At 38.4% G+C, this 21,645-nt stretch overlaps 1 protein-coding gene across 6 annotated transcripts in view; it reads left to right on the forward strand.

The window, feature by feature from the left end:
- RABGAP1L (RAB GTPase activating protein 1 like) overlaps positions 1 to 21,645 on the forward strand; it is a 706,627-nt gene that overhangs the window by 664,922 nt on the left and 20,060 nt on the right. For 4 of the 6 annotated variants that reach the window (XM_057545595.1, XM_057545598.1, XM_007165354.3 and 1 more), the window contains 2 exons: positions 10,781 to 10,873; positions 20,876 to 20,986. In XM_057545595.1, coding sequence (XP_057401578.1) covers positions 10,781 to 10,873; positions 20,876 to 20,986 — 204 coding nt within the window. Of the gene's footprint in view, positions 1 to 10,780; positions 10,874 to 11,058; positions 11,363 to 16,737; positions 17,285 to 20,875; positions 20,987 to 21,645 lie in introns of those variants that run through there. The other 2 variants (XM_057545602.1, XM_007165356.3) reach the window with 2 other exon arrangements.

Below are 21,645 nucleotides of genomic sequence, written 5' to 3' on the forward strand. Positions count from 1 at the left end.
CATACCTCTTCAGCCTCAGCTAGCCTTTTCTCTCCTCACTGTGCTCCAGCTGGCCTTCAGTCCCTCCAGCCAGCTTCATGGGCATGTGACCTGCGCGACTGCATTTGGTTTAATGCTCTACTGTCACCTTGAAATTCTCACTTTTTGGACAAGGGGCCTTGATTTTCATTTTGTATTGGTCCTGGCAAATTATGTAGCTGGTCTTCTTCTTTCCCATCTTGTGCCCATCGTGCCCTCTGCTGGGAACACTCTCCTCCACTACTCTTCACTGGCTGACTTACTCTTCAGGTCTCAGCTTCGTTGTCAGTCCTCAGAGAAGCAATCAAAATTAGAACCGTGTGCACTGTTACCCCTCCACCTTTACGTCTCCCTAAGAGCACTCACCTTATGTAAGTGCAGTATTTATTTCAATCGTGTGATCGTTTCTTCAAAGACTTCCTCCCCACCAGACTGAGCTCCTTGAGGGGACACACTGTGCATGTGTTCCTGGATGGCTATGCCTGCTACACTGTATATAATCAATACATATTTGTGGAATGAGTGAGTGAATGGGTGATTTTTAAAAATGCAAAGGAGGGATGAGTTTTTCTTCCCATGTTAAAAAGTTGGTGTATAAAAATGGCAGTGCAATCATCTTGCAGTTTAATACTGCTGCTGATAACTTCTAACCAGTTTGACTTACTACCTTTAAGGTAGTACCTTAAAGATAGGTGAATACAGAAAAGTTTCCCCATTTCTCTTTCTTTCCCCCTGCTTTCCTTTTCAGATAGTCTGGTATGGTAAAGGTGAATCTCTCTGAAGACAGAAGTACGCAGACTGTTTCACACAGCTGCTGTTTGGCATATTAGTCTTGAATTAAATTTCTTATAGCATAAATATCTATAGCCTTCTGTCTACTGTGAATATTTTTCGCAATAGTGTATATTTACTTTTGATCTAATTGCCAGTAGCAACCGACATAAAAGTACTGCTTCAGGTTTCTCAGCGTCCTCAGTGCAAAGGCCAGCACTATTCTAATGAACATAGCATTTGATGGTAATAAAAAACAGTGTCCTACTTAGCTCCCCTATCATTCTTCCCCTCTGTCTCATTGTCTAGTTTTAAATAAGCTTAATTAGCTCCCTCTGAATGCATAGCTGTATCAGCTTTCTGTGGCCCAGTTTGGGGACTACATCTGGTTAATCTACTCCCTGGAATCAGACCAATACCATTCAACATGTAACCAGATTTCGTGTATTACATACCATCTTACGGTCTTAATTTTTAGCACTTGGTAGTCATTCTGTATTTTCCAAAACTATAGTAAGCATTTTAAGCAATAGATTTCTAATAAAAAACTCATTCAAAAGTGGAATTTTACATGAGATATTACAGTGGATTTTGAGCACCTCCCACCAAAGGAAATAAAAGCATCCAGCACGGTATACCAACTTAAGATATCATTGCTTTTTAATCATTACAAAGAGAAAACAGAATTTCCATAATTCAGCCTAAAATGGAAGTTAACCAACATAGTGAGATAAGGATTTGTATTGCTTAAAAACAGGTAAAATGTCTTTTTTTCTCCTTCAAGTATAAAAAAATCTGAGAAAAAGACTTAAAAACCAACAGAAGGAATAGTTGTGACCCAGTTGCAACTGCTGCATGTGGGTGAAAAAAAGAACCCATCTTTTTTTTTTTTGTACAAATCAGTATATGAAGCAGGCGGAACAGAAAGAAATAAATATGAGAAACAATACACAGAGAAGGGCATTCTCAGTGAAGCTGTAGGCCTCAAAAAATGTTCCATCTAAGCTCTGACTGATTCCAGTACCTTAAGGTAATTTGCTTTAAGCTGTAAATCTCCTGGATTGTTTATGCCTCAATACTTTTTTCAGAAGCCTGGAAGAGAAGGAAAGTATATCATTTCAATCTGCCCCCTCTTGAGACTTTATGGAATTTTCGGCAGGCTTCTCCCAGAGTTAAACTCCTGGTTCAATCACCTTAGGGTCTATTTGACCTTCCCTTTTTTGTTCTAGTTTGCCCAGAAAGTTCAGGGAGGAGGTGTATATATTTCTGAGCTCCTGCTTTATGCCAGGTAAGATAGCAGATATCCTAGGTTCATCATCTCCCAGTCAGGTGTTAAAATGAAGTATCTCTATCATCTTGCAGTTGATTTGCTCAGTTAGTTGCAGCAGGCGACTGATGAGGCTTAGCAAGGGTCTTGGGTTTGAGAGCTCTGTGTGCTGGGTGGATGACAGGCATGTAACATACTGCAATTAAGGCTTTACCTTTGGTGTCAAAAAGGCCTATTGGGTCAGTCATTACCGTGGTCCCTGTGCATGTCACTTAATCTTTCTCAGTGTACTCAGTTTATTGAATGGGCATAGTAAACCCAGTTCAACTTTGTAAGGCTTAAGTAATATAAAATATGTTAAGTGTTTAGCCCAGTGCCATGGCATGCTGTATGTGCTTAATAAAAGATGGACATGGTAGTTGTTATTTGTGTTATATCCCCATTTTAAAAAGTAAATAATTGAAGCTCTGATTAAGAGGTTTATTGCATGATGTTTTATTTTATTTTTTGGCCCTGCCACGCGGCTTGTGGGATGTTAGTTCCCCGACCCTCGGCATTGAGAGTGCAGAGTCCTAACCTCTGGACCGCCAGGGAAGTGCCCTGATTAAGAGGTTTAAATGAATTGCTTCTATTATAATTACATATCTAGTATTTGACAGAGCAAGATTTCAAGTATAAAGTAAGCCTGTTTAACCCCTAAATCACCCTACATATAATATTGAGGAGTAACTCTATTGTTTAAATAATTGTTCTTGAAGCGTATGGGTTTTTCCTTATTTAAAACTTGATTTTGTCCTTATATCCAAACTGCTTATATAATAGATTCTTGAAATATTTTAGAACATTAAAAATAACAGTTTTTCCTGAGATTCTTCCTGATCTTAACAAATTTATTCTCTCCTAAAGTTTATTTAATAATTGGTTGTTTGAAACTCAGGATGGGTATTCCCTTAGAAACTGATGATTATGTTCTCAGGCCAGTTCATAAAAGCCTCTCTAGCCTGTCTGTCACTCTTTCCTTTCCAGCACTTGATGTTTTCATCCAGTGGTTTTCAAATGGACAGTGTATTGCCTGAGGAGCAGGCAATTTATAAAAATAGAGGTGCCTGACCATACCTCAGACCTTTTGAATTAGAATCCCAAGGTGAATGTGCTGGATCCGTCCCAGCAGGAGCAACGGCAGGCTCGAAATCCTGAGACAGGACAGAGTATGATGCATCTGAGGGACTGAAAGAAGTCCAGTGTGGCTGGAGTAGAGACTGGTCGTCTCTGAACTCTTTTGATCGTGCATTCCTGTCAGTAAAAGGAATTTAAGCACATACCTCCAGTATATGAGTATTCATTTAAAAATAAATTATCTACATGTACTTTGATAAAATAGGCACAAATATAGACATTTTTAAAACTTGAGGTTAAAAAAAAAGAAGTAGAACTGAAAATTCTAATAGTTGCCTTTTGCCTTTTCCATGTTTTGGATCCTTTTATGTACCCCTTGGGATGGGTGAACCCCACTTTTGTAAAATATAGGCATAGAAAGTGAGGGGGAGAGGTAGATAGAGACCAGATCCTATAGCACCAGCAGAACTATGTCAAGTATTTTTCTCTTTATCCTAAGCACAAGAGGCAATTGAAAAATTTAGGAAAGAGAATGACATCAGATTTGCATCCTGAAAAAAATTTGACTACCTTTGGGAGTAGAGCAAGCATGGACACAGGGAGACCAGCTTGGAGGTTACTGCAGTGATGAGAGGTGATTATGACTTGAACTAGGGCAGTGCCAATGAGGTTCAAAAGAAGAAGACAAGCTAGAGATATATTTGGAGGCATACACTATAGAATCTAGTGACTTACTTCATGATCATTGATGGGGGGAGAGGTCAAAGGTGACTGCTGAGTTTCTGGCTTGAGCATCTGGATGAAGATGAACCATGGAAGAGTAAGTTGGGGGGTAGGGAGTGGGTTCTGTCTCCAGGTTGAAAATAATCTCAAATGTGAAACATCCAAAAGATAATATGAAATTTGCAGTTGAATTATGTAGGTTGAGCTCAATGGAAGTCTTGGGCTGGGAACTATAAATTTAGGAGTTGTCAAAACATAGATAATACAGAAATTACTCTACCTCCAGATATTATTTATTGATAGGAAAGCTCTAGAGCAGAAGTGCCAAGGAGTTCCATAAAAATAGTATACGAGATTAGATTTATAGGCCTGGAGATGAGAAATTAGAAATGAACAGATAAGCAGTTTCTATAAAATGCAAGTGTCTCTTAAAGTTGCTACAGCCTTGGGACCAGACAGCTTATATTACAACATGGTGAAGAAAGTAGAAATCAATATTTAAGAAGCTTTCATAGATACTTTGATGAGCGCACTACATTCAGGAGTGAGCCATGAATGCCGGAAAGTGACTCACTTCATACAATTATTCATGAATGAAGACAGGAACCTGTCACAGGTGTGTGCACCATTAGGCCTGAGTAATTGGGGAAACTGAGCATGCCCAATGAAATGAAAGGAAGTGCAGCACTGTGGGCTAATGTGTGGATTCAGGAAAAGAATGCCTAGTAATTTGATGTCTATAAGCCTTGGGAGTTATGTTAGAGTTATAACAAGAGATAAATACTTTTCTTGTCCTCACTCCCTTAAACCATTGTATTCCTTAAATATTGGAATACAACTAATATTGCCAGAGGCTCAGGGTCGTGTGAAATGAGTGAAAGGGGGTCAAAAGGTACAAACTTCCAGTTGTAAATAAATAAGTCATAGGGATGTAATGTACAGCATGGTGACTATAGTTAACAATACTGTATTGCATATTTGAAAGTTACTAAGAGAGTAGATCCTAAAAGTTCTCATCACAAGACAAAAAATATGTAACAATGGAGATGGATGTTAACTAGACTGATTGTGGTGATCATTTTGCAATATATACGAACATCAAAGCATTAGGTTGTACATCTGAAACTGATATAATGTCATAAGTCAATTATACCTCAATAAAAAGGAACACAATGAATAATCATTTATAGGCTTTTATGTTCTCTGAAGTTTTTTCCCCAGTACCCTGGGGTAAAATCGACTCTGTTCCCCTCCTCCTAATGCTAAAACCTCTAAAAGAGTCAGAGTAGCTTCTTTTGCTGAATACCATGAAGAGGGTTAAGTGAAGCCTATAAGGACATGCTCCCTCTTCTTAGATGTCTTCTCCTCTTGATTTCTTCCCATCTATTTCATTCCAAGTCCTTTGGGCTTCTGCAAACTAACTGTTAGAATTTCGGTTCCCACTGATCCACTTTCTGTCCACAGATCTTGATAGGTCTTCACGGAAGTGACTCTGAATTAAAAACTCTTAGCCTGGGCTTTCTTGGTGGCACAGTGGTTAAGAACCCGCCTGCCAATGCAGGGGACACGGGTTCGAGCCCTGGTCCAGGAAGATCCCACGTGCCACAGAGCAACGGGGCCCGTGTGCCACGACTACTGAGCCTGTGCTCTAGAGCCCACGAGCCACAACTACTGAACTCGCGTGCCACAACTACTGAAGCCCGTGCGCCTAGAGCCCGTGCTCCGCAACTAGAGAAGCCACTGCAATAAGCCCACGCACCACAACAGAGTAGCCCCTGCTCGCCGCAACTAGAGGAAGCCCACACACAGCAATGAAGACCCAACGCGGCAGGAAAAAACCCAAAATTCTCAGCCCGCACCCCTCCCCCCATCACCAAGAAATGTGGAACTGTGCTACTTATCTATTTTTTTCTCTGTCCAGTGATTAATATATTAAATTGGGATCATTGTTGTTTATCCTAAGAAATTATCTGAAGTAAGAGCAGTATGTAATGGTTAATACCTTTGGCCTGTTCATTTTTTAGGCACTCAGACCTCTGACCATCAGGAAAATATTGACTAGATCTTATCAGCCTTTTTCAAAACTAGTGATTTACTTTGCCAGTGTTTGTATCTATCACTAAATATTTTTATGTTGTTTATTTCTGAAATAGAGAAGCAGATTCATCAAGCCCTGTAATAGCTCTTACAAGTGACTGGCCCCCCGTTAAAACTTAGCACAGGGAAATACAGCATTATTTAATCGGGCAAGGGAGTCTACATGAACCAGTCATAATGAAAACCTCCCCCACTGAGGTGCTCCCCCCACCCCAACAACTTTCCTCTTGATCACCCTTGTACCTTTTATGAACATCTGCTATTGCACTTATAAAACTATATGGTAATTAGACACATAATCGGCACTGTGTCTAGACTGTCAACTTCTGGAGGAGCTTTGCCTTAATCATCTGGTCGCAGGCAGTAGATCCAGGTGGTTGAAGAGGGCAGACTCTGGAGGTAGACTGCCTGGATCCCATTTCTGACTCTGTTTACCAGCTGTGTATGATCTTGGGCAAGTTATCTCTCTTCAGTTTTCTTATTTGTAAAATCCAAATAATACTTCACAGAGTTGTCTATAATAGGTGTATTCCAAATTTGTGACTTAAGGGTTCTATTACTCCATCAATTACTACCCAAAATTTAAGATTTATTCTGTTTTAAGGCACCTGAACTCCTTAAATGTATAAAAATCACATTTGATAAGCAGGAAACCTAAGCAAATCATATACATAAGAGAAGTATGTTTTATTAGAAATAACTAATGCACATGAAATTCAAGTATTAATAAGGAGTATTCAAAATAACGTAATAAAAGTATAAAATATGAAATAAAGTAACTCAGGTGGATATGGTTACTGAGGTAAAGATTATTAAGACAAATTCATCTAAAATTAATTGGTATACTTATATGTATATATATTTATTCTATCAGAGTCGTATAAAAACAGGAAATACGTGCTTTAAATGCAAAGAAGAGAGAGAGCATGGGAAACGAAGAATGTTGAGCATATAGTAGTCACCCCTTATCTGTGGTTTCGCTTTCCGAGGTTTCAGTTACCCTCAGTCAACTGCAGTCTGAAAATATTAAATGGAAAATTCCAGAAGTGAACAATTCATAAGTTTTAAATTTTGAGCAGTTCTGAGTAGGGTTATGAGATCTTACACTATCCTACCCCAGTTCACCCAGGATGGGAATCATTCCTTTGTCCATCGTATCCACTCTGTGTACACTACCTGCCCAGGAGTCACTTAGCCACCCCAGTTATCAGATCAACTGTCATGGTATCACAGTGCTTGTGTTCAAGTAACCCTTTTATTACAGCATGTTATCTATATTATTATTAGTTATTGTTAATCTCTTACTGTGCCTAATTTATAAATTAAACTATCATAGGTATGTATGTATAGGAAAAAATAGAGTGTATGTAGGGCTTGGTACTATCTGCAGTTTCAGACATCCCCTGTTGATGAGAGGGAACTACTGTATTCTTTTTTTTTTCATAAGTACTCGAACAGCTTTATTTATTTATTTATTTATTTATTTATTTATTTATTTATTTATGGCTGTGTTGGGTCTTTGTTTCTGTACGAGGGCTTTCTCTAGTTGTGGCAAGCGGGGGCCACTCTTCATCGCGGTGCGCGGGCCTCTCACTATCGCGGCCTCTCTTGTTGCGGAGCACAGGCTCCAGACGCGCAGGCTCAGTAGTTGTGGCTCACGGGCCTAGTTGCTCCGTGACATGTGGGAATCTTCCCAGACCACGGCTCGAACCCGTGTCCCCTGCACTGGCAGGCAGAGTCTCAACCACTGCACCACCAGGGAAGCCCGGAACTACTGTATTCTTATTCAGTCTTCCCCTCCTACATCTCCAACTGAGGCCTGCATGATTAACCTTTAGAAAGAGAAATGCAAATTAGTAATTACAGTCATCCCTTGGCATCCACAGGGAATTGGTTCCAGGACCCCCGCAAATACCAAACTCCAGGGATACTTAAGTCCCTTATATATTGCATAGTATTTGCATGTAACCTATGCACATCCTCCCCTATTCTTTTGTTTTGTTTTGTTTTTGGCCACCCTGGGAGGCATGCGGGGCTTAGTTCCTTGACCAAGGATCTAGCCATGTCCCCTGCAGTGGAAGCTCAGAGTCCTAACCACTAGACCACCAGGGAAGTCCCCTCTCCCCTATACATCTCATTCTTCAAGTACAAACTTACATTAAATTTATTTAACTTAAGGGGAGAGATGCCTATACTGCTCTTGAGATAGTAGGTTGTTTAAATTCTAATAATTCTTAATGACTTTCTGTTTTTTTTAAATTAAAACTACATACTAAAGAGGTTGTTTTAATTCCTTTCTTTGATAAGAAAAAATTCAAGCTCAATATTACATTCCCTAAAATAAAATCAATTTTGTCCTGAAATATAGTTGTGAAAACTGTAACAGTCTGTTTTCTTTGATCATCTCATAAACAATAGGAGTTTCATATCAGCTCTCCTTCCTCCTCCACCTTTTTTCCCTTTTTACTTTGTGCCAATCACAGGTGGATGCTCAGTATCACCCCACAGCACAAGATAAATAAGCTTTTGGAAGGTTTCCTAGCAACATATTGTTCTGGGAACCTGCTCTTGTTTCCCTGAACAAGATGAAGCCAAACATCCTAGAATCTCAGCCAGATGGGAAAGGATTAGCTTATTGAGGGGTGTTTAATGCATTTTTTTAAAATTTCACTTTGAAATGAACCTCTTAACATAACAAGATTGACTTTTAAAAGGACACTCTTCTACATATTAAAAAAAAAAACCCTCAGTAATAGTTCCAATTTAAAAAATACAGTTTTAGAAGAAATTCTCTAGAGACAAGCTTGTAATATGTAATTCACTTATTGGTGAATGGATCCATTTTAGAACTATGTGGAAAATACTTCCACATAAGACTGATGTTCAGCCTGATACCCAGTGGTACCAGTATTCAGCTACAAAAATGTTAACATATTGTACTTCCTTCTCATTTTGTGGTAAGTGGCTGCTGGAGTAGGCTTCCTCCTCACAATGCCTCCTCACAAATCCTCTCACTTCTCCCTTGACCCCTTCCTCCTAGAGATCCACGGGAAACCCCTGTCACTGCTTAAAACTCTAGGACTTCTTCCCTTTTCTCCTCAGCCCCAGGGCTACTTCAGTGCCAGTGATTTGCCACTTGATCTTGAGAGTCTGGTTTTGGTTTTCAGAGTATATGATTAATACAGAGAAAAGAAAACTAGAGGAAATTGCCCCTCTCAGAGTCAAGAAAAATAATGTTGTTGCTGTTTTGTTAGCACACCATCATGTATATTTTCCTTGTTGTTTATCGATGATCTTGAGGCCACGCAGTTGGCAGGTGGTGTTTTTCTTTCTCTTGCACTCTCGTTGGTCACAGCATACTGTTAAAGGTCTCTGGAGATGGAGTAGTAAAGGGTTAGAGTTTCTCATGCCAATATTCAGCAGTGGCTTTGCAATTCAGTTACATGCCGGAAAATGTTCTTTCTTCTAGTCTGACTGGGTAGGCAGTCCCCCATCAGCCAGGTGAATACTGTCATCATGTGGTGATTGAAGGATTTACACTACCTGACAGGTTTGGACTGTGTGAAACTTCCCAGTTGTGGTGAGAAGCAGATAATTCCAGTACTCACAGTGCTCCTGGATGGGAAGAACAAAGTAATTAGAATAAGCTGGGGAATGACACCTGGTGTCTTTGCGTTTTATTTAACAAATTCTGTGGCCAGATTTAAGAGAATTGAAACTATCCTCATCCCAGAAAACCATAAGATAATTTTATTTTCATTGGTGCTTTCCATTCTCTCTTGCTCTCTCTCTCTCACACACTTACATATTTTCTAAATACCATGTTTTGAAGTCGACAAGAAACAATCTGTTGAGAGCCTCCTAGGGGCCAATTACATTGGTAGGCATCATGAGGGCCATCAATACCTGGTCCTTGCCTTCACTGAGTCCCCAGTAATTAGCCAAATAATGCACTTATTATCTTTTTAAAAATTTAGATAAATTTATTCTTCATTTCAAGTCATTTATGTTAGGACCTAAACGTTAAGGAAAGATTTTGATGTCTAAAGGAATTATATAATTTTGATTGTCCAAGAGAAGCCTAAGAGTAGACTTAGTCTGTTATATATAACATGTCATAGATTAAAATGGATTAATTTTTTTGTATATTTTCTGAAAACACAGTTTTTAAAAATTCAATGAACCAGGCATTATTTTAGATACTTTGACATTTAATTCTCCTGACAACCATTATGAAATAGAAATTTGCCTACCAATTTTAGAATTTGTTTTCTCTCTGGTATATTATTAGCTCCATTAAAAATTTTTTGTGTTGCTCAATATTTTATTTTTATAAAATAATAAGTCTCATTTTTAACATGTTGGGAGAGTGAATTTTACTTAAAGAAAGGCAGTTAACAGAATTAACACCACTGTTAAATACATTAACAAGAAAAAGTGATGCTATATCAGCAATGTTGTAGAACAGACTACGGCGCATTTTGGTAAATAAAGTTTTATTGGAACACGGCCATACTCATTTATTTGTGTATTACCCATGGCAGCTTTTGTGCCAATAACAACAGTGGAATTGTGACCTAGATTGTGTGGCCAGCAAAGCCTAAAATATATGCTATCTGGACCTTTACAGAAAAAGTTTGCAGACCCTGTTCTAGAATCTAGATTTTCCCCCTACATTGAGTCTGGTGTGCTCCTTTAGAATGCCAGAGACTTCGTTGGGAAACACATCAGAAAATGGTTTCCTAAATGATCTGCTTGACTAACATGCTTGTCCTCTAATCCCTGCAGGTACCGACCAAGAAGCTAAAGAAATATGAGAAAGAATATCAGACAATGCGAGAGAGTCAGCTGCAGCAGGAAGACCCAATGGATAGATACAAGGTATGGGAGACAGGGGTCACCTGTCAGCGCCAAGTGCCTTCTTTCCCCTAAAGCAGCAGTTGTGGGAAGTTTGTTCCCTCTGTTCCTTCTTGGTTGATGTAGACTCTGACCATGCTCAATGTCCAGGTATGTTTTCATCTCAGGAGAGTCCTGAGTGGCCAACCATAATATTTCTTTTCTTTCAGTTTGTATATTTGTAGGTAACTTCACCCGTTGCATTTATACTGGGAGTCTTCATAAGAAGCTGAGAGAAAGAGAGGGAAAAAGAAAGAGAGAAAGTGGCTCTCGACTACTTTCAAAAATGAGAAAAAAGGAAAATGGCAAAGTACGGTTTTAGCTGTGCACAGTCACATCCACAAAGACTTTTAGAAGGCGAACTGCTCCAAGACTGGCACAAGAATGTTTCAGACTTACCTCTGTCTGTAGCCAATGTTCAAAATACAAACTCACTCGAAAGGAAAAATAAAAACCACAAAGCTATATTGAGCACAGTCATGGTGTTTGTTGCAACATTTATTTCCACAAACAAATTTATGAGTAACAGTGACATTTCATTACAGTATGCAGTTCAAGAATCAAGATGATTTCAGTTTAATATCTTAGTTAATTGTAGTATTTTAAAAAATGGGGCCAGTCATAAAGATCTCCTCAGTGATAATTAGCAACAGTGTTTCCATGAAGCAATGTTGGGGAAGTACTGGGGAAGTACAAACTTATTTTTTTTCCAACTGAAATATTCGTGTCTCTCTTCAACATGTTTTAATTCTTCAGATTCCTACAGATACAGAATGATTCCCTCCCTCTCCACATCAGTACATTAGGATAAGAGAATATTGTATTCATACATTGAGCACCAGCAATGCCAAAAAGTACTGCAATGACATTATTAATTAAACCACCCACTGTGGGATGACTTCTGCTTGTATAACTAGAGTTGCCTTTATGTGGTCAGAGAGCTGGACACGGGCAGCTGCAGTTACACAGTATATCTCGTCTCCGTTGCTGAATTGAATAGCATTGGAGGTTCACATAGGGGAACGGTGGAAGGAGTGTATGGATTTTGTAGTCAGATCTGAGTTCAAAACCTGAATTTCTGAAAAAGGAGACAGAATTTGGAGTCCAAGTTGGGGGTTTTAATCCCTATGCCATTTGTTCAGCATCTTGGACTAATTATTGAGCCTCTTCCTCATCTGTAAAACATATAATATACACATTTCCTTGAAAGATTGTTGTGAGGATGAGGGATGTTATATGTTAAGTGCCCAGCACATAGTTGGTGTTCAATAGATGGTTGTGATTAGCCTTATTAGGTCCACTGCCTCTAATTACCCAATTATTACTAGAATAATATCACCTTTGTGTCTGCTCCACCAGTTCCCTTGCTTATCTTTCTCCTATTTCTCTCAAGTATTGCTACCTAAGAATCTAACATCAGTGTGTTACTGCCCTTGTTTATAAAACTAGCTGATAATAAAATCCCGCATATTGCTATGGCAGATAACTATTACCATATAAAGTGCTCATAGATAAAGTTCGAAGTTAATTTCCACCCCTCAATAAAACCAGTTTTAATGTAGCTTATGTAGCGTGCTGCTTTAGAAAGGCTTGAAGTAGTAATGATAAAATATTCTTAAGGATCCAAAGTGAAGCTCTCCTACTGCTTGCATCATTCTAATTTTCTTATTGCTGCCATCGTTATGAGTAAAACCTAGGAAGGATACTTCAAAATAGAAGAGAGGGAAATGAAAGACTAAAATGGTGTATTTAAAATCAGCCTGGAACTGAACTTATTATTTCTTATATCCTTGTTGTGTCAAAGCAGATATGTATAAATAAATAGTACAATGCATATTATTTCTTAAAAAGTAATTATCACACATATACTATTGATGTGTACAGTTTTTACTGAGGGGTCAAAGTAGAATTAAACTTTTTTTTGGTCTTTGTTTTGAAAACAGGTACTACTTTTAAGCTTGAATGCTCTATTTATGCATATCAGATACCCTCTATAGCTATTTCTTTTGTATTATTGTAATAGCTTGTCAATGCATCATCCAACTAATATTTCTATATACTTTTAATAAAGTCTAGAAATTTGTACTGGAGATAAACTTGGTAAAGTTATGGTCCTCACATTATAATTACATTTTCAAGGTGACAATTGACAACATAGTGTCCAGCCATCAATAGATTTGTTCTTTCAGATATTCAATATCTAGTTTAAGAAGCTAATTACAGTTGTATTCATCAAAGTAGGAAGGTGTCTTAGGAAATACATTTTAGCAACTTATACATTTAATCCGGTCAAGAATAAGATCTATGCCCTGGGAATAAGCACTTTATAATTCATAGTTCCTGGACTGGGAACCCAAAAATTCTCAAGAATAACTTGGGAAGATCTTTGAAGGCATTGAGTCAGAACTTATACCAGTTCACTAACAACCCCTCCTCAACCGTTAGGATCCATAGTGTTTAAAATGCCTTGTTTATCCTCTAGCTTGCCATATGGCAAGGGAGTTAGGAAGATTGTGTCAGTTAAAAAAAAAAAAAAAAAAGAAGGCCCAGAAATGTCATACCTTAAGATATTCCAAGAGATTTTTTCAGCTTGATACTATTTCTCTTGGGCATGGTGGGGTACAAAAAGAGAATAGCTCTCAGCAGTCACATTCTTGCTGTAGCTATCTAAATGTGTGTTTTGTGTCTATTTTTATGATGTGCAAATATCTACTTCTGAGGTTATGTCACTATGCTCACCTGTATCTAACACTTGATGAAATGGTGTTGGTATAAATTTAAATTTTAGAACCCTAAGCACAATGAAAGTGTTCTGGAATTTGATAGTGGTGACAGTTGTACAACTTTGAGAATGTAGTAAAACCACTGAATTGTATATTTTAAAAAGATGAATTTTATGGTATGTGAATTATATCTCAAAAGAAAAAAAAAAATCCAAGCAAGATGTCTGAAGAGAATTGACATCTGCCTGCCATCTTTTTTTCGTAAACGTCAGTCACACCAGAGGTACCTGTGCACAAGCCATACTTGTGGGAGGGAGACCTCCTGTCAGAACTGGAACTAATCAATGACTATAGATCTTTTGTGTACTCATATTTATAAGGGAAAGGCCAACATAAGTGGGTGATGCATTCATTTTCATGTATATATACGTACGTGTGTATATATATATGTAGTATATACGCATACCTATATACATGCACACAGACATAAACATATAAATAGATAATGAATATATATATACACACTGCCTGTGCTACCTGGTGTTGGCATCAGTTTGTATTTGAAACCAGTGAGCTCTATAATGACTGCTTACAGCCTTTGGTGTACTCTTTCTGTTTATCTTCCTGACTAGATTCCAGGACACAGAAAGGAAACTTTATGGGAAGAAGAATATACAGTATTTATTCTAAGCCTCTTTTATTGTCCTTCTTAAGTTTGACCTGGCCAGATTTGTGTAGTGGTATTTATCTGCTCTGATATTTTGGTTTGTAAATTTATTTATAGATTTCAAGTGAAGTGAAATGCAGGATAAAGATTTGTCTGTAGAAATACATCATGTATACTTTTATCTTCATACAAATCCCCAGAAAACAAACGTTCATGGATATGTGCAGCTGTTTCAGTCATTTTAAAAATTAGTAGCCAAGCCCCTAAAAAGCGGCTATCAACTTCAGAAATTAAAATATTATTTGCTATTTTAAGGTGATGAATTGTTTTCATTTGGGGGAAGTTAGTTTTCTAATGATGTAATCTATTGATGGCAATTTTAGAGAACTACAGCCTTCATCTGTCTTTAGAAGATGATATGCTTTTCTTGTTTAATTAAAGAACTACGTGTACAAATGTGGGTTAAGCCTTCAAAAAGCACAGCTAATTAATTAAATTCAGTGAATCTCCCAATGTGTAATGAAGGTTATGTTATTACCTGTTCTAGATGGGCAAATCCTAGAAAGAATCAGGAATGCTTAAACTCTCTTGGGTTTGGGAGACAGTATTATAAATACATAATTTCTAATTGAAGAATCTTATCTATGTTCAGTATAATTAAATCTAGAATGTTTAACTTCTTTCTTGAGGTTAGACATAGTACATTTTTTATCAAAATGTAATTCAAACAGAAAGAAAATGATTCCTGTAAGTTCACAGAAGGCTTTTTTTGCCCATACTAATTTTTGTAGAGCAGTCATCCCTGCATGTGATTTAAAATTAAGCTATTTAATTATAAATAGTACAAACAGTACAAGCAAGATTTTCTAAATAAAGCTTAACTTGTATTATTCGCTATCCTACATATCTAAGGAAATAATTTAGAACAATTGTCACATTTTGTTTTTAACTTGATAAGTGAAGAAGTTTAAATTATGCTAAACATATGTGGAAAAAAAAAGACCCCCCACCCCCTTTTTTTTTTTTTTTTTTTTTTTTACTGTATTGGACCCTTCCTTACTCAGAGAAGTCAAGATAAGTGAATCTGTCTTTGAAAAGTATTTTTCTTCCAATGAAAATAAACTTATTATTTTTCACATCACAGAGATATTGCTGGCTTTTGGAAATATTTATGTTATGAAATCATGTGCTTTTAATGAACAATGATAGTCAAGAGGATGATTTCTATCTGCCTGTGACAACTTAATGATAAACTTCAGAAGGCTGCCACTCTTCCTTTTTGCACTTGGGTAACTCGATGAACTCACTGTTACAGGATGGTGGAGAAGGCAATCCCAAGTTCTCCTGATGCTTCTCGAGCCACTTAGCTAAGAAGGAGCAGGTGGTTTCTGATGATGCTTGTCTGCTGATTGAGTTATACTTGACACTCAGGAGAGGCGTAAATGTTGTGCATATTAAGAATCTCTTGGTATATTTATCAATGATCTTCAGAACTAATTCTCCAAAAATTTTCTTCAATTCTTAGTACGTCTTGTTTCTTGTTCAAGGAGTCTGACGGAGAAAATTACATCACACTCCTATGTTTCTACATCATCTGTAACCCATTTGCTTTTTCAAAATTTGATTTGTATGCTAGAGTAGTACAGGGATTTGCAAACCATACGGCCTGTGGGCCAAATCTGGCCCACTGCCTGTTTTTGTAAATAAAGTTTTATTGGAACACAGCCACTTGCTTATTATCTATAACTGCTTTTGCACAACAATGACGGACTTGAGTAGCTGCAACAAAGACCATATGGCCTGCAAAGCCTAAAATATTTACTGTCTGGGCATTTACATTAAAAGTTTGCTGACCCCTGTGCTAAAGTGTAATCTAAGATTGTTTTTAAGTGCTATGAGAAATGCAGTCTCGTTTGCCAACTGCCAGTTAGTTAGTACTGACAAGATTTTCTCTTTAGTTTGGCATTTAAAATTGTTTAAATTTCCACCAGAAAGATAAAACTGGATATGCTGGGTAAAGTAGGAGCATAAAATGATTTCAGACATCCAGATTTTCTTTCTCAAATTTCATCTACAGATAATGTAGACATTTAAACATTTCATCTATAGGCATTTGTCTTTGAATGTCAAAAAACTGTTTGATGAAATTTGAATATGATGACTGTCAACTCTTTTGAAAGAGACATCCAGAAGAAAAGATGTGAGAGTTGAGTGTGTTGTTGCTAATAAATTGCAGTGGGTCTTTTAGGAAAACATTTTCTTCTGACCCTTAAATGTCTTTAAAAGTCTGTGCCAAGAATTCATTATAGCAGCAGACAGCACACCCAAAATACTGAGCTAGAGTTATAAAGCTGCCTCCTTCCCCATCATTTTTTCCTTTAAGGCTGAGTTTATTTTCTTCTGATTGCCAGTTCACATTTCTCTGGTTTCTCATCTTGGAAAAAATCACATTCACCATTCCTTATACTGCTCCACCCAAACTCCAACCCCCAGACACAGAGAAGAGCTGGGATCCATTTTTCTTTTGCATTCCCCTGCCCAGCAATTTCATTCTGTTGCCTGAAGATGAAATATTTTGCAATGTTTCTGACTTTGTCATATAAGGAAGTTCCTTCCACCCAGCTCTAATAACAGTGTAAACAACTCACACCGTAGTTGCAAATAGTTCCACAGACAGCGTTTTCATCAGTCATGCAAACTGCAAATAACAGCGTGGAGAGGGAGGAGTTTAGTGTATCAGTCTTCCTGAGTTGAGACTTTGCCCATTGGCTGCCTCAAGTATACTTTCTTGCATCAAATGTTAGCTGTCCTGGAGAGAACTTAGAGTAAATGACACTCTAAGGAAAAACAAAAGAGCAAAATAGCATTAACAAGCGTCTGTTTTTGTTACTGCCATTTCCTAATTGTATTAGTAGGTGTGCAATTTCATTGGATATTCTTTTTTTTTTTTCAATTGTCTTTGTACCTATGATTGAAAACGGTAGTTGGTCTATGGCTTTTCAGGAGGTAAGTTTTTTGTCTATGTATGTCCGTAATATCAGCGTCTGTCTCTCTGAAAAATGCAGTATCCTCCTCCCCAAAGTTACTAACCCAACTTTCCCAGCTGCACATCTCCTATGCAAGAGGGGAGGGAACTAATGAGGAAAGTTGTTGTCTGCTGTTTGTTCGAATGTTGTTAATTGTGTGACATGGAGCAGTGTGCTGTGAATTTTAAGGGTTATGTAAGCATTGTCTCCTGTAGCCTTTTCCGAAAGGCAAGGGAAGCGATTTTGCCTGTGTTGTTTATGGGCTCTGGGCGTTCAGCACATCCGCTTGTGCAGACTTACGGCATGTGAGTATCTCTGCACTGGCTGACGTTATGGGGCCGCTTCACGTCTTTCTCGGGTGGGCCGCCCTTGCCAACATTTCAGAATGAACCAAGCAAGATTCCGACCTTTCCCAAAGCTAAACTGTCTTCTTTATTCTAGTATAAAGGCAGACTTTTTCTTCAGTCAGTTCTAAAAACAGTTTTGGCTCCCTGGGAAAGGCTGGAAAAGACAGCCAAGTCATGTTGTCTCTCTTTAACCCTTGGTAAGCGTGGGCAAGTTCTTCTTCATAGAAAATCTCCACCTTGCCCCGCCCCCAGGTTCATACTTTGGAGGACGATACTGCATTTTTGGCCCCAGAGCTTGCTTTCCCACGTGTCTGAGTGCAGAGCAGGAGTTGCACACTTCCCACTGTGCTGCTTGCTTTGCACACACTGAACTGAAGCTTCTTGCTAGAGCAAAAGCCACTAGGCTTGCCCCCTAGGCTATTATGCTTTTTAGGGACCCTCAGACACACCCCTAATTTCTCCCCAATCTTCCCCTATCCGCCCCACCCCCGTAGCTATGTGTCTGTGAGGAAAGGTTTGAGTTGCGACAGTCACGGTAATGGGAAGTGACCAGTAAGGTTTCAGCCGAGCTCACACCTCTTTTGTATATAATATAACATAACCCATCAGACATGTATCTCTAATCAGTAGTGAAGTAGCTCCTGGTGCGGTTTTTAAGTACTTTGAACAAAGTGCTTTTCCATAGCGTTGTATGACTTTACCTGGAGGTTATTTTGACTTGATTCTAAGCATATGTCACTGTAACCTGAAAAACTGGTAGCTGCAACATTTTTTGCTTGTGCCAAATTAATGCAGTGTAAATAAGTAGTTGAGGGAGCTGTTTGTATCTTGGAGACCTAAGTACAACTTCAGTAGAAATAGGACACTTAGGAATAGGTATTCGAGTAGTCTTATCACGGTCTCTTTTGAGGGGATTTATCAAGAAATGAGAAAAATCTCTTCCCTGCCGAAAGCAGTCTGCCTTGTGAAATATGGTATGATGAAATTGTGCTTGGTATTGCTGCTTGTTCCTGGCAAGGAGGAAATTTGTTGGAAAAGTTTTTGAACCATATTTTTTTATCTGTTTCCAACAAGCATGTAAGTTGTTTCTGTAAAAAGGGGTAATAGTTTGATATATCAGGACGAAAGACTAATCTCTAGCCCCTGCTAGAATTTGGATGACTTCAGCAAAGATTGAAAGATTCAGCTGTAGACACCCTGGCTTTTTTTATATTTTAGTTCCCACTTTTATTATGCTTCTATGGGAGGGTAGAACTTCTGTAGATTGAGGAGACAGACAGAATTTGATGAGTACAATTTGCCCCTACAAATATGTACACTGTCTTTTCAGGAATATCTTGGGAAAGAGTTCCTGGCAAGGCATCGTTTTTTTGAGGGGTTACACTGTATCTTGGTCACAGAGGAAGATCCGTTAGGGTTTCACACAGAATATGAGCTTCTACTAGGGGAAGACTTTTAAAAAATTCTCATTTTGGCATTTTATCCTTTCCAATGGAATTGAAGTTCTGAATTGCTTTTTATTTTCTAAACAACTTTTTAAACTTTTTAAACACGTGTATTATATATTCATTGTAGACAACTTGGAAACATTTTAAAAGCACAAAGACAACAGTTAAAATAATCCACTACCCAGAGTTAATGTTATTTATGTTGTTATGAAAATGAGATTTTCCAGTTATTTGTCTTTTTTTTTTCCTAGAAAGTAGCATAAGCATTTCTCCTGTCATTAGAGAGATATTTTTCACTTGTATTTTAACACTGTATGGAATTCTATCATTAATTTATTTAGAAGTATTTAAGATTGTTTTTTTCTTTTTTAGTAGATCTCTTTTTCAAAAATGTTTTGACTCTTCCCAACTATCCCCGTCTACCTTTAACAAAGGAAAAGGCAGCAATGGACCCTGTTGGCTGGCTATAGTCAAAGTGCACGTTTGTCCTTCGGCTTCTTTGCTGGCCCTGTTTTTGGATCCTCTCCTTCCTTGAAAATCTCAGGCTTTGCCCTTACCATCTGTTTCTTAGCCCTTTTAAAAAAACAAAAAGAAAAGAAAAAGAAATCAGGGCTCTTCTTTCCATACAACAAACTCCAGGTGGTTCTACAGAAGATAAAATTCACTCCCTCCCCCCCCCCCCCCCGCCTTGCCTCCAGTATGCTCTGATACACTATCTTCCAGGGCATAGATTTGTCTTCTGGTTGTACACCACTGCTTTGTCTGAGTTTTTGCCATCCTTGCAGAAAACACCGTTAGGAGTGTAAATCTGAAAAACAGGAAGAGCTCATCACATAGATGTTTTTCCTGTCAGCTCTCTTTTGAATCTTCCGTAACTGCTAACAATAGCAGAGACAGCACTTTTGATACTTTGGAACGGAGGACGCTAAATTGCTATTCAGAAAACAGAGTGAATGTGCACAGTTCATAATGACTGGTGAAGGGGAGATCTTGCTTCATAAGAATTAGTGACTTGCTTCTTTCATCATATAACTGTTTCAAATTTTTTTCTAGGAGTTCAAGGGGAAAAAAACAACTCAGTAATTTATTTTACCCAGAACCTTTTAATCTGAAGTTTTTTAAAAAAGCAAAACAAACATTCAGAGACATTATCATAAGGACAGTTGCTCTTACTAACACAAAAATTGGCGTTCAGAAAAGTAAATACATTCATATCCAAAGAATGAAAATGTCAGTCGATAGCAAAACAAATCCAAACCGTGTATCTTAAATATACTCCATTAATATAAACTCTGATACGGGAAAAACCATTCAGAGAAATGTCTAGTGGTTTCCCCAATTTCATCCTTACTGTGTCTTGCAGTTTCCTTTGAGGTCAAGGGTGGGATTATCGTGCATGTTTCAAACAAAGACTTGCCTGTGTCTGTATTCTAGGTCTATATGAAAACCTCACAAGCTTGGGGGTGTGTTTGGAAATTTTGCTTTTCATGGCACAGTTTTTATGATGAAGTCCTGTGTGGAGGGCTTAAGGGACAATTGTAAGTTTCACTGGGTAGAGTTCCGCATCTGCTCCGCTCGCTTAACCCACTGTTGTTTCCCAGACAGCAATCCTGCCTTCCTGTGCCACTCGCGCCTTCTCCTTTTTACACCTTGAAAAGTTCACTTTGTTGTTGTTGTTGCTGCTTGTTTTTCCTCACCAGTTCCATTTATTTCTGGTAGTATGTCCAGGCACTAATGCCCTAATGCCCACCTCTGGCTGTTGCTCTTTTTCTGCAGAGGGAGAACCGGAGATTACAAGAGGCCAGCATGAGGTTGGAACAAGAGAATGATGACCTTGCCCATGAACTAGTAACCAGCAAAATTGCTCTGCGGAATGACTTGGATCAGGTAAACCTGTCCTTCACTAGGCGGAAATAAGACTATGACAGCCTCTTCCGGGGCAAGGACCAAGTTGCTCTCAGGGCAGTCCCACCAGGGCTTGCTCTGTACTTGACCCTGAGTGAGCTGCCTGATGGGTGAATGGGTGGGTGGTAAGTGGGAGGGGGGACTGCTGTGCTCACCGGAGACGGTGGAAAACGCAAGCCTTTGAGCTTTGAGATGGGTTTCGGTCATTTCCAAACAGCATGTGCAACATACTTAAAAAAAAAAAAAATAGCTCTAAGCTTCTCTGGTGTCTCTTCTCTTAATCTCTACTTTTCCTAAACCAAGGACTGCCAGCATCATTACCTGAGAATATCAGTCACCAAGAGTATACAGTGCCACTCTAATATCTGTAGGCACTGTACTTTTTTGTTCCAAAAAGATTTCTCATCTATAGTAAATGTGAGGATTTTATATGAAGTATGTACATTGAGATATGTATTGTTGGATTGACAGGCATCCTAGTGGTCGAGAGCCAAGACTGCCTGGGTGTGAATCCTGGCGTCACCACTCACTAATCACGTGACCCAGGGCCATTCTTAACCTGCCCATAGGTTTAAAAAAGTGTTGACCTCATAGGGATGATGTGAGAATTAAATGAGGTAAAGCACTACAAGAGTATGTGT

This window comes from Balaenoptera acutorostrata, chromosome 1 (genome assembly GCF_949987535.1).
Source record: "Balaenoptera acutorostrata chromosome 1, mBalAcu1.1, whole genome shotgun sequence".
Classification (NCBI taxonomy): Eukaryota; Metazoa; Chordata; class Mammalia; order Artiodactyla; family Balaenopteridae; genus Balaenoptera; species Balaenoptera acutorostrata.